Source organism: Lethenteron reissneri, chromosome 24, assembly GCF_015708825.2.
Source record: "Lethenteron reissneri isolate LAM-NWPU_2019-01 chromosome 24, ASM1570882v1, whole genome shotgun sequence".
Taxonomy (NCBI): Eukaryota; Metazoa; Chordata; class Hyperoartia; order Petromyzontiformes; family Petromyzontidae; genus Lethenteron; species Lethenteron reissneri.
Window position 1 is genome coordinate 11043638 of NC_083802.1, and position 12485 is coordinate 11056122.

The 12485-nt window shown below is 54.9% G+C and overlaps 1 protein-coding gene across 1 annotated transcript in view; it reads left to right on the plus strand.

The window, feature by feature from the left end:
• The window catches only part of LOC133346344 (coiled-coil domain-containing protein 33-like), a 97183-nt gene that overhangs the window by 73223 nt on the left and 11475 nt on the right, over positions 1 to 12485 (plus strand). The window contains 3 exon segments of the mRNA XM_061557840.1: positions 611 to 665; positions 668 to 805; positions 1492 to 1580. Of these exon segments, the coding sequence (XP_061413824.1) occupies positions 611 to 665; positions 668 to 805; positions 1492 to 1580 (282 nt within the window).

Sequence of the window (12485 nt, forward strand, 5' to 3'; positions counted from 1 at the left end):
TTACGCTCTCAGTTGGCAGTAAGTCCCCATATTCGGCAGGATCTCAAGATTCTTTCTCACCGGCCCATTTGTGTTTTGTGGACCAGCCCCAAATGGGCCAATGAGATCACACGGCAATTTTGACCCACTGTGTTTCCAAAACGCCCAGGCCGATTTTTTTCATCCCAGTCCGTCACTGACCGATTTGTAAATATTACAATCATGGTTTGACCCGGCGACCTTCTGATTTCAATTTCTTTAACTGCAGCAGCACCATCCGGGGTTTGATTTCCAAATGTGAAATCTGAATTGGTCAAATCAGTGCTTGATTTTAGCCGGAACAGTCCTGAATGATGTTCCAGGATTTATTTTTGGCAGATCAAATTCATTTCGCCTCATGTTTTCCACATGATAGTGTTCATATGATTAGGAACTTGTACATATAATTATATGAATTTAGGGTTCACAGATATACGATTATTATAGATACGTGTATCTTGAACTCTGGTGATATTGCTTTTTGCCAACAATCCTTACTTCAAGGTAGCCCTGGTTAACACCATCATTCATTATTTAAAACTGCACGTGCCATGCACATCATCAATGGCATGAAATCGGTGTGTGCCAACAGGAGGTGGAGACGTACCGTGTGGGCATGCGGCGCATGGCGGAGGACATCCTGTCCCTGAAAACGAGGTGATGCGTCTGGAGATTGAGAAGAGTGAGCTGCGACGGCAGATGAGCCTGCACAGGGATGCAGGACGCTTGCTCCTCAGCGATGGCCAGTTTGACGTCATGACAAAGGAAGAGCTCATTGGCCGGCTAGGTTGGTGGCATTCACCTCCCAACACAAGTGGTCTAATCACTGGGTCCAACTCTCGCACTTCAGTAACAATACCATGATACACCTGGCAACACTGGCTAGCCATCGAACAAAGACTGGTCACCGCATCGTGCGCTTTCAGATGCGCTTCTGCGGCCGTCTGGAACGCTCTTCTTTCCGATATGAGGAAGCCACTGGAGCTTTGCACTTTTAAATCTAGATTGAAAACTCGATTTCTTTTTAACTGCTTTTTGTGTTTAGTTTGTTGTCCTTCCCCTGCACCTCCGATTAGCACGGTTGGATAAGTACAGTGCGAAAGAAGTTCAACATACCATAAAACACCTGGCAATACAGCAGTTCTAAATGAGAGCAGCCCCGTAGCATCTGAGTGGATAGAGGGGGCTGAGCTTCTTCCTGCTGTCCTGTCAAAAAAGTGTTAGCACAATATTTAACACCAGTAGTAGATTTATCATTGGGTGTGAAGTTGCAAGTGAGCGATGAAAATGTGTAGGATTAATGCAGGAATTAACACCAATCCTGATTTGGGCCATAAATACCTTTCCGCCACTTATATGTGGGGAAATAATGTGTGCAATAGGGTCACGGATAAGAGAAGGAGTTGTATATTGTATTTAATCCTCATGGAGACTTGTATCATTGGTTTTCCTGACGTGTTTCCTTTTTTTCAGTGGAATTAAAACAGAAGCTGGCGAGCGAGACTGTCACTCTACGGAGCTACAAGGAAAAAGTTCAAAAACTGCAGAATGAATTGATTTGGGTATGTTTCTATTTCGGTAACTTTAGCAGCTCTTTTCAAGAATCCACCAGAACCATGACAATTACAATTGCCCATGAATAATTATGATGGTACACGGCTACCTTTGATAAAATGGTTAGTGCAGTGGACTTTGCAATCCAGAGGTCTGCTGGTTCTCTTTTGCCAGAGAGATAGATGGAGCAAAGTGTGTGCCCTTCAATCCCCGCGTCTCTGTCCACTCGGCGGTATAAATGTGTACACCACAGCAGTGGCGTCACGAGGGGGGATGCGGGGGGGGGTGCGGATCGCACCGGGTGACACCATCAGAGGGGAGTGACACCAAATGACCGTCTGTTAAATCTTGATTTGAAGCTTTTGTGACTGCAGGAATTCATACTCTTTGTTTATTTCGGTAAAGTCACGTAGGTGAAAAATAAAATTAATTACGACGTTTATAACCCTTGAGCTACACCCATTTCAAACCTTTTGAAACGGTCTGCCTCAGCAGCAGACCATGCTTTCCCACCTGATGATGGACGCTTGTGTTGCGCCCGAAACGTCGTGATTTATGTTATTTTATTTTATACCTACGTGACTTTACCGAAAGAACCAAAGAGTATGTCTGTTAAATGTTTGTGCAGTGTTTCAGCAGAAATTTATTATAAAAAATATTCCTGTAGTGAAAACAACAACATTTTTTTTCGTAAGCCCAGCTTACATGTACTGTATCAATATACCTACAAGGCTAAACTCGATGCTAATTTACTTTTTGAACCTTCTAATGCGCTCCGGTCAGAGCTGTCATTGTTACCCAATTACAATGACGCTTCAAATCACGTGGTTTCGTCTGCACGCGCTACAAGCACGCGCAGTATTTGTGAATCTATATCAATAACTTTTTTGAGAATTAAGTAGTAATTAAAGTAAATATTGTAATTTAAAGGTGTCATTTTAATTTTTCTAGTTATGTCACTACTATTGCCATTACATTCAGTGATATACGGGAATTACGATGTACGAGCAACATTAGTACAAAAAACATTATACTAAGGATTCTGTATGGTCTGGTACGGGCGGAGGTCCATGAGGGGTGACACCATGAGTTACCGCACTGGGTGACAGCAACCCGAGTGACGCCACTGCACCACAGTTAGTTGATCGACAGGTCGTGGGTGGAGGGGTAAATGTGGCTACTCCCACCTGGCCAGTGTGGAAGAGTAGGCCAAATACATTAGATGTTTCCACAAACGATAAATGCATAGAATCATAGGTGTGAAAATGTAATGGATGATTCCTGCAAATTATGTTCACATGTAACTTTCGGCTAAATGGAAAAATGCCAAATGTAACAGAGCACATGGTACAAGCAAAACACAAACTTGATTTGTTGTGTCTCTCTCTGTGTGTCTCTGTGTGTCTCTCTGTGTGTCTCTGTGTTGTCTCCCTCTGCTTGTGTGTCTGTCTGTGTGTCTCTGTGTGTCTCTCTGTGTGTCTCTGTGTTGTCTCTCTCTGCTTGTGTGTCTGTCTGTGTGTCTCTGTGTCTCTCTCTGTGTGTATCTGTGTTGTCTCTCTCTGCTTGTGTGTCTGTCTGTGTGTCTCCGTGTCTGTGTTTTGTCTCTCTCTCAAATGTAGTTCTACCTGATGACGGTTGCTTGTGTTGCAATCGAAACGTCGTATTCTATTATTTAATTTATTTTCTTTCTCCGTGACTTTACCGAAAGAACCAAAGAGTAAACAAAACACACAAAATAGATTATTTATCAATTCGTAACCCAGAATTATAACTTTTTCATCACATCGTTGGGGAAGAGATGGGGGTAGTGGGGGTGAATTGTTACACGCAGGGCTGATGGAGCAAACAGAACTGTACAAATAAGACTGAAAGGAAAATAGAAAAAAAAATGTAGGGAACATTTTTGAACAAAAATTTGCAAAGGTTTTAACCACGACCACGAATTCATCAAGTCGCTGTGGGGCTGGCTGTGATATCGTCACTGGCCGATTCATGTGGAGGCTTTAGGGGCCGCAGCCCTGCGATGGGATTTTGAGGACCACACAAACATGCATGCTACTGTATAATGGTTGAACCGCAATACAGAAGCGCTGTTATAAATGACTCGATTTTTTGGTTACCGATTTTAAACTATATAAATATAAGATAAAGGTAATTTGGTCTTTACAGCAATGTATATTACCACCAGTAATTAGCCGAAATTAAAACCATTTTGTTGGTTTTAACTTACGTTTATCTTACCAGATCACGTGTCGTTTTACAAAAATAACTGAACAAAATAACCAAGATAAATAACAATGGCATGTTTGGCATCGAGCACAGGTAAAGGGAAGGAATTCAATATACAAAGAGCAGCCGTCAAAACTTGAATGGCCACGTGCCCTCCCCCCCCCGGCATTCGACGTTAATCGACCCTTGGTTGTGTGTGTGGGGGTCGCTAGCCCCCGAGATCCCTCCCTCGATAATGCTAACGGCCGGGCTAGCATCATCAATCGCCCCCCCGCTGCTAAGCGAACCGCTGCTAAGTTCCTCACCCATGGGGTGGGAGCCGTCGCCCGAGGATTCCACTCCACCGCGGGTCCGCGTAGCAGGCATGGTTAATTACGTACGCGCACACCCACACACACAGCTCTGTACGGCACTCACTCTTGCGCTTCTCTGCGCCGCGCTGGCCGCTCACGTTACAATCGCGCACCTGGGGTACGCCGATTACGCACGCCGCGAGCTTACGCACACACAGTACCACACGCGTTCCCACACGCAACCCGCGCGCTCAGCTCCGCGCAGCGCTCACTCCCGTGGCGAACCACTGTGCACACAGCGCACCCACACGCTCACACTGCACGACAAGATCACGCGAGACCACGCTTCGCTATTAATGATTTATTATATGCCACCTGCGAATTGATGTTGAATCAGTGAGTCGACGAGGCTGGCCTATTCCACTAAACCTGTACCTATTCCCTATTTATCGGCTATGATTCTAATTCCCCTTCTTACTCACTGTTAAGTGTCCACGGCGGTCCGCTGATCCTTCTGTTAACCGCGTGCCTCGGTGCGTCGCACGGACGTCCGGGTCGCTGGCTCGAGCTGCGTCTGGTCGCCTGGCGCTGGAGTAAGAGAGCGATTTCCCCTCTGCGCTCCTCTATTTATCCTCCCTACCTCCAAAGGGGATGCTGCGCTGAACAATGGGCTCGTGCACCCCAAGCCCGCGCACGGCAGTCCCCAGGCGCTGTTGATATGCTAATCAGTGCTCGACGTTGGCGGCGTACATCCTAATTACTCCCTTACCCTTCCTAACAATGGGGTCTGCGCGCTCAAGCGCAATTATCCCAACCCCCCATGACTATGCGCAACAGCCCCTGTGACCCCGCTATTCATGCTGTCCCGTGCCTCCCCTGCTTGCCCCGTCGACTCGTGGGGGTGTGTGTGGGGGGAAATGCGCCTCAACCGCGGTGGCCGAATGCCCCACGCCGCGACCACACCATATTAAGGCCGGCCGCAGCGCCGCGGTGCCACGTAGCACGGGGAGGTCATCCAATTCCCTGATCGCCGGAAACCGTGAGAATTAATCCCGATAAGGGTCTCTCGGATAAAAACCGGTCGATCAAGTGACCTTCCCTTCCAGCTCTATGGGGGGGGGGGGGGGGAATGCGTGCGGGTGTGTGCTTATGTGGGGCGGGTGATGGGGGGCAGTGCGGTGGGGGAAGCCGGGCGGCTCCCTGGCTCGGCAGAGCGGCCCCGTCGTTGTGGCACCACATAGCCCCCCGGGGTGCCAGTCCCCGTCCCGGGTTGACTGGAGCACCTCGCCTGGGTTGCCCCCACGAGGTATCGCCGCGGGGTCCGCGGGATTCGCCCGGCCCTTGTGGCTGGCCTCGGGGGTGGCGGCTCCGTCTCCTGGGGCTCCGGCGGTGGTCTCCTCCTCCATTCCAACGGCTCCCCTCGGCCTCTGGCACCTGCGGGCTGGGGAACAAACTCAGAGGCGGTGGGGTTTAAGGGTCGCCGTCCTCGTCGCCCCCGGCCCCGCCCGGGGCCCCTCGGAGCCCGGGGCTCCGTGGGGCCCATGTACTGCGCGAGGCCCCCGGGCACGGGGGGTGGGGGGACCCCGGGGTTTCGGGGTACTTGGACGGCGGGGCTCCCCCCCTTGGGGGCTGCTCGCCACGGCTTCAGTCGGCGGATGTTGACCACCATCTCCCGGCCCCTCTCTCCTCCCTGAATCAGTACCGTCCAGGGTGAGATCTGCCGTCTCACAATCCAGGGTCCTCGCCAGTAGGTGGTCAGCTTCCCCACCTGTCCGGCACCGACGCGGGGAGTGTACAGCCACACCTCGGAGCCCGCAGTGTAGAAGGGGGGCTCCATACGGGGTCGGGCGCCCTGCTCTTGCCGCTGGTGCGCGGCCTCTCCGTGCGGGTAGGCTCGGCCCCTGGCCCCTCGCAGGGTCTCCAGCAAGTGCTCCACGGGGTGGCTCCCTTCCTCCCGTTGCGGCGGAGGGACACCGAACAGCAGATCTGCGGGCAGGCGAGACTCGCGACCAAACATCATTAGGAACGGGGTCTGTCCTGTAGAGGTGTGAACGGTGGTGGTGTAGGCGAACAGGGCATAGGGAAGGTGTTCGTCCCAGTCCTGTTGATTCGCGGCCGCCATGCGTTTAAGCTTCCCGGCCAGAGTCTGGTTCATCCTCTCTACCATCCCGTTCGCCTGGGGGTGATACGCCGTGGTTCGGTCCTTCTGGATCCCGAACTCTCGGCACAGCGCCTGAAATAGTTCGGCCTCGAATTCACTACCCTGGTCGGTAATGACTCGTTCGGGGATCCCGCACTTAAGTACGTAGTTTTCCACGAAGGCCCGGGCCACTACGAGGGCTGTTTTATCCGGGATAGCCACCGCCACGGGGTAGCGGGTGAAGTATTCCACCGCTACGAGAATATATCGGTTGCCCCGGTGGGATCGTGGAAAGGGCCCCTGCAGGTCGATTCCGACCAACTGATTCGTCCGACTGACTCGGAACGGCCTCAGGGGTACCTGGTACCTCGCCGGCTTTTGCCCACACTGCTGACAGGCCCGGCAGCCCTGCACCCAGGCGGCCACATCTTGTGCCAATTTGGGCCAGAGATACTGGCGACGCAGGGTCTCTCGAGTGCGTCGTTCCCCATCGTGGCCCCCGAGTGGGTGGTCATGCACCAGCCGTAGCAGCTGGGGTCGCACCTGGGCAGGAACACAGATGCACCCCGGCTGGCCGGCCTCGGTTAACTCCCGTACCACTCCGTTCCGCACACACAACCGGGCATACAAACCGCTCCAGGGTCCTGGTAGGGCGCTCTTTTCCTCTCGCAGTGCCGCCTCCACTGCCGCCAGATCCGGATCTCGCTGCTGGGTCTGTCTCAGCTGCTCATCGTTTAGGCCCGGGAAGGCGCAGCCGACGTCCTCCTGGATCCGTCCAATCGGGTCCCGAGCCGCGGGTCCCGCGCTTGCCGGGCGGTCGACGGGATCCTCAGTGCCACCTGTGAGGGTTTCCGTGGCGCACACTGCACTCTCTCTCGCTGGGGGGGGGTCAGTGGCCGCGGCCTCTCGGGGGTCCGTTGCCTGCCGGCAGCGTCCCCCCGTGAAACACGGGCAGGCCTCCTCCGCCCTCGTCTCGGCGTACACCGTGGGTCGCCTCGACAAGGCGTCCGCGTTTGCATGCGTCCGGCCAGCCCGATACTCGATTTGCAGGTTGTACTCCTGCAACTGCGCCAACCACCGGGCCATCTGCCCCCGCGGCTCCTTGAATGTAAGAAGAAACTGCAGAGCATAATGGTCAGTGCGTACGCGACATCTCCTGCCGTACAAATACGGCCGGAACTGTTTGCATGCGAAAATCACGGCGTACAACTCTTGGCGGGTCACGCAATAGTTCAGCTCGGCCCCACTCAAGGTCCGGCTGGCGTACGCGATGACTCGTTCCGTCCCATCCTGTACCTGTGACAACACCGCGCCCAGCCCGCTGCTGCAGGCGTCGGTGTCCAAAATAAAATCGGTGGTAAAATCGGGGAAAGCGAGGGTGGGGGCGTGGGTGAGGTGGTCTTTGAGAGTGGTGAAGGCCGTCTGGCAGGCCCCCGTCCACTGGTAGGGGTGCTTAGGGGAGGTGAGTTGGGTGAGGGGGCGTGCAATCTCGCTGAATCCCTTTACAAATCGACGATAATAGGTGGCGAGCCCCAAAAATGATCTGATCTCCGTCAGATTCCTTGGCCGTGGCCACTCCACTACGGCGCGTACCTTCTCCGGATCGGTGCGCACGCCTGCCTCGCTGACGCGATGCCCGAGGTACCCCACCTCGCGTTGTGCGATGTAACACTTACGTGGCTTGAGCTTGAGATGAGCCGCTCGCAGTCGCTGGAACACCTCTCGAAGCCTGGACCAATGCTCAGACAAAGATCTACTGAACACTATCACATCGTCCAAGTAAATCAGGCACTGTTCCCACTGCAAGCCCCGCATCACCAACTCCATCAACCGCTGGAACGTCGCGGGCGCATTAGTGAGTCCGAACGGCAACACTCGAAACTCAAACAGGCCCATCGGGGTGGTGAATGCTGTTTTTGGCCGATCCTCCTCCGTCATCTCCACCTGCCAGTAACCGGACGCCAGATCGAGGGTGGAAAAATACCGCGCTCCTGCGAGACTGTCGAAGGTGTCGTCGATGCGGGGTATGGGGAAGGCATCGCCGAGCGTGACTGCATTTAGTTTACGGTAATCGACGCAGAACCGGGTTGACCCATCCTTTTTCGTTACTAGTACCACCGGGGCTGACCAGGGGCTCGCCGAGGGCTGAATTATGTTATCGCGAAGCATGTCCCCAACTGCCTCTTTGATTTGGGCGCGTTCGGGTGCGCCCACTCGGTACGCAGGGAGTTTGATGGGTCGGGCTGCACCGGTGTCAATTTGGTGCTTAACAAGATCGGTCCGACCCACGTCCGAGTCGTTTTCACTGAATACGTCGGCATACTCCCGCAGTAACTCGCGCAACCGATCGGCCTCTCCCTTAGGTAAATCCGCCCATGGAACATGTAACGCGTCGAGCAGGGGAACGACCTCGGCTCGGGGAGTCGGGCCGACTCGCCAGGCCAGGTCCTGGTCACCCTCAGGACGCCCGGGGTCCTCAGCCCAGAGTGCGAACACCGAGTCGTTAGAGTGGCGTGCGTGCAGGGGGTGTACGGTGGCTATTGGGGTGCGCCGTCGCAGTATCGCTGGGGTATTGTGGGGGTTAAACATCCGCATAAACAATCGGTCCCCATCTGCGTTTACCAATGTGGCGGATCCCACTAACCCATACCGTTTTGCCAACTCCGGGTGAGGAGTTAGCATTACCTCTCCTGATGGTCGGAGCGCGGGGTCGATGGGGGATGTTGCCACCGGCACCAGCATCTCGGTGAGCGGGCCGATGGTGACTGCCGTCGCCAGGATAGCGGCCACAGGTGCGAAGCGGGGGCGCGTCGGTTCTCGTCCCAAGAATGGTATCCGCTCGCCGTTGCTCTCCATGGTGGCGCATCGCTGGCGGGGTTGCACGTTGAGTCCCAGCCGTTCTAAGAGGTCGGTACCTGCGATACACTCGTGACACAACGCACTCGACACGTAGAACTCCTGGGTGCACACCTGACTGCCTATGCGGACCTCTAGGGTGGCTCTCCCCAGCAGCCCCATTCCGGCTCCGCTCGCAGTGTGCAGCGCGCGGTCCGGTGCCTGCAGGTGACGCACGTCGACCCCGATCGCGCTGCAGTGCGCTGCGCTCACGAGCGAGGCCACCGCCCCCGTGTCCAGCAGGATTCGGGTACGCACCCCGTTTACCTCCCCTTCCACCAGCGACGTGGCCCCCGTGATCCCCGCCACCAGCTCCCGCAGCCAGTCGCCAGGAGTCACCGTTTCTGTGGGCGTTGTTGCTGGAACCTGTGTGGAGATCACTCGCTCGCCATTATTCTCATTATCGTCTATTTGTATCGGGACCGCGTCGATTGCACCCCTAGTTGGTCCGCTCACTAGGAGGCGTTGGAGTTTAACCCCCGCGCCTGCCTAGCTCGGGTGATTTCAGGACAGTCTCTCACTAGATGCCCTCGGCGATCGCACATATAACATGCCCGGGGAGGGGGGGCGGTTCCGTAGCGGGTCCCCTGTCCGCTCCCTCCCCCCCCATTACGCCGCTGTCCACCCTCTGCCTCTAGTCGGGCTACCCTCCCAGATAACCCTCCCACCGTGGCGCGTAGGTCCCCCATTTCGGATCGGATGGTCTCAACGGAGGATTGCAGTTGGGTCATATTTTTATTCGTTTCCTCGCGTACCTGGGTTACCCTCTCACCTACTTGGTTTACCTTGTTGTCTATCTGGGTTACCTGGCCGGAGACATCCTTTATACCCGTTTGTATACCGGCAACCCATCCCGGAGTTGTCTCGCGGGACACTGGAGGCTCTCTTTCCCGGCCCCTTACCGTCCTCGCGAGCTCCTGTTCCTCCTCCTCGTCTTCCGAGAGCAGGCTCGCAATGGCGCGCTCTCGTCCCAGCCCCCGGAGCTGCGCGCGTTCGCTGTGAATTCTTTCACACTTACGTGCGCGCTCGACAAGGGCGTTAAAGGGAAGACGTGGGCAGCTCATGTCTGGCTGCCACCACGCCGTGCGAGACAGGTACCGCTGGATTTTCTCGGCGGCCAGTTCCTCAATAACATCAGTTGCGTACCCCGGGCGTGCGATCTTTGTTAACTCGCGCACATCCTCGGCGTAATCACGTAGATCTTCGCCAGGTTGGCGCCGGCGCGCCTCTAAGGCCGATTTTGCTTCCTCCTCGTCACGCGTGCCAAACCGCTGATCGAGTCGGCGCATCAGCTCCTCTAGCTGTGTCTGTGCGCTCGCGGGTAACGCTTCTACAAAATCGGCTGCCCGCCCATCAAGATTCATATTAAGTTGACGTACTGCCTGCGCGTCCGTCCATCCATTAATTTCCTTGGCCCCTAAGAGATTGCGGGCGAATGCCTTCCACGAAGGGGCCCCCCGGCCGGTAAATATTAGTCTTATTTTAGCGTGAGGTAACGCGGGGGTCCGTACCGCTTCCGACACCAATTTGTGGGGGTCGCTAGCCCCCGAGATCCCTCCCTCGATAATGCTAACGGCCGGGCTAGCATCATCAATCGCCCCCCCGCTGCTAAGCGAACCGCTGCTAAGTTCCTCACCCATGGGGTGGGAGCCGTCGCCCGAGGATTCCACTCCACCGCGGGTCCGCGTAGCAGGCATGGTTAATTACGTACGCGCACACCCACACACACAGCTCTGTACGGCACTCACTCTTGCGCTTCTCTGCGCCGCGCTGGCCGCTCACGTTACAATCGCGCACCTGGGGTACGCCGATTACGCACGCCGCGAGCTTACGCACACACAGTACCACACGCGTTCCCACACGCAACCCGCGCGCTCAGCTCCGCGCAGCGCTCACTCCCGTGGCGAACCACTGTGCACACAGCGCACCCACACGCTCACACTGCACGACAAGATCACGCGAGACCACGCTTCGCTATTAATGATTTATTATATGCCACCTGCGAATTGATGTTGAATCAGTGAGTCGACGAGGCTGGCCTATTCCACTAAACCTGTACCTATTCCCTATTTATCGGCTATGATTCTAATTCCCCTTCTTACTCACTGTTAAGTGTCCACGGCGGTCCGCTGATCCTTCTGTTAACCGCGTGCCTCGGTGCGTCGCACGGACGTCCGGGTCGCTGGCTCGAGCTGCGTCTGGTCGCCTGGCGCTGGAGTAAGAGAGCGATTTCCCCTCTGCGCTCCTCTATTTATCCTCCCTACCTCCAAAGGGGATGCTGCGCTGAACAATGGGCTCGTGCACCCCAAGCCCGCGCACGGCAGTCCCCAGGCGCTGTTGATATGCTAATCAGTGCTCGACGTTGGCGGCGTACATCCTAATTACTCCCTTACCCTTCCTAACAATGGGGTCTGCGCGCTCAAGCGCAATTATCCCAACCCCCCATGACTATGCGCAACAGCCCCTGTGACCCCGCTATTCATGCTGTCCCGTGCCTCCCCTGCTTGCCCCGTCGACTCGTGGGGGTGTGTGTGGGGGGAAATGCGCCTCAACCGCGGTGGCCGAATGCCCCACGCCGCGACCACACCATATTAAGGCCGGCCGCAGCGCCGCGGTGCCACGTAGCACGGGGAGGTCATCCAATTCCCTGATCGCCGGAAACCGTGAGAATTAATCCCGATAAGGGTCTCTCGGATAAAAACCGGTCGATCAAGTGACCTTCCCTTCCAGCTCTATGGGGGGGGGGGGGGGGGAATGCGTGCGGGTGTGTGCTTATGTGGGGCGGGTGATGGGGGGCAGTGCGGTGGGGGAAGCCGGGCGGCTCCCTGGCTCGGCAGAGCGGCCCCGTCGTTGTGGCACCACATGTGCCTTGTAGTAATAGGTTTTTACCCTTTCAACTGGTACAAAAAACTGATACCTTTATACAAGGCATCATGTTTGCAATAACCACAACACAAGCAGTCAAAATGCAAACAAAAAGAAACAACTCTGATAATGATATGCACTGTCCTTGAAGCTGATTGGTCCACACCCGAGACAGCTTTTCTTAGAGCCTAGTCTCCATTGGTGTTGGACCAGATGACGCCAAAAGGCGTACAACTCAAAACAGCGCACTATCAGAGTATTGAGAGCTCGGGGTAAGCATTTACACTATGAGACCTCCTTTACCAGGGACAAAATATAGCAATAGGTTTTCACCCTTTCAACTTCAAGGACAGTGCATATCATCAGAGTTGTTTATTTTTGTTTGCATTTTGACTGCTTGTGTTGTGGTTATTGCAAACATGATGCCCTGTATAAAGGTGTCAGTTTTTTTGTACCAGTTCAAAGGGTCAAAACCTATTACTATATTTTGT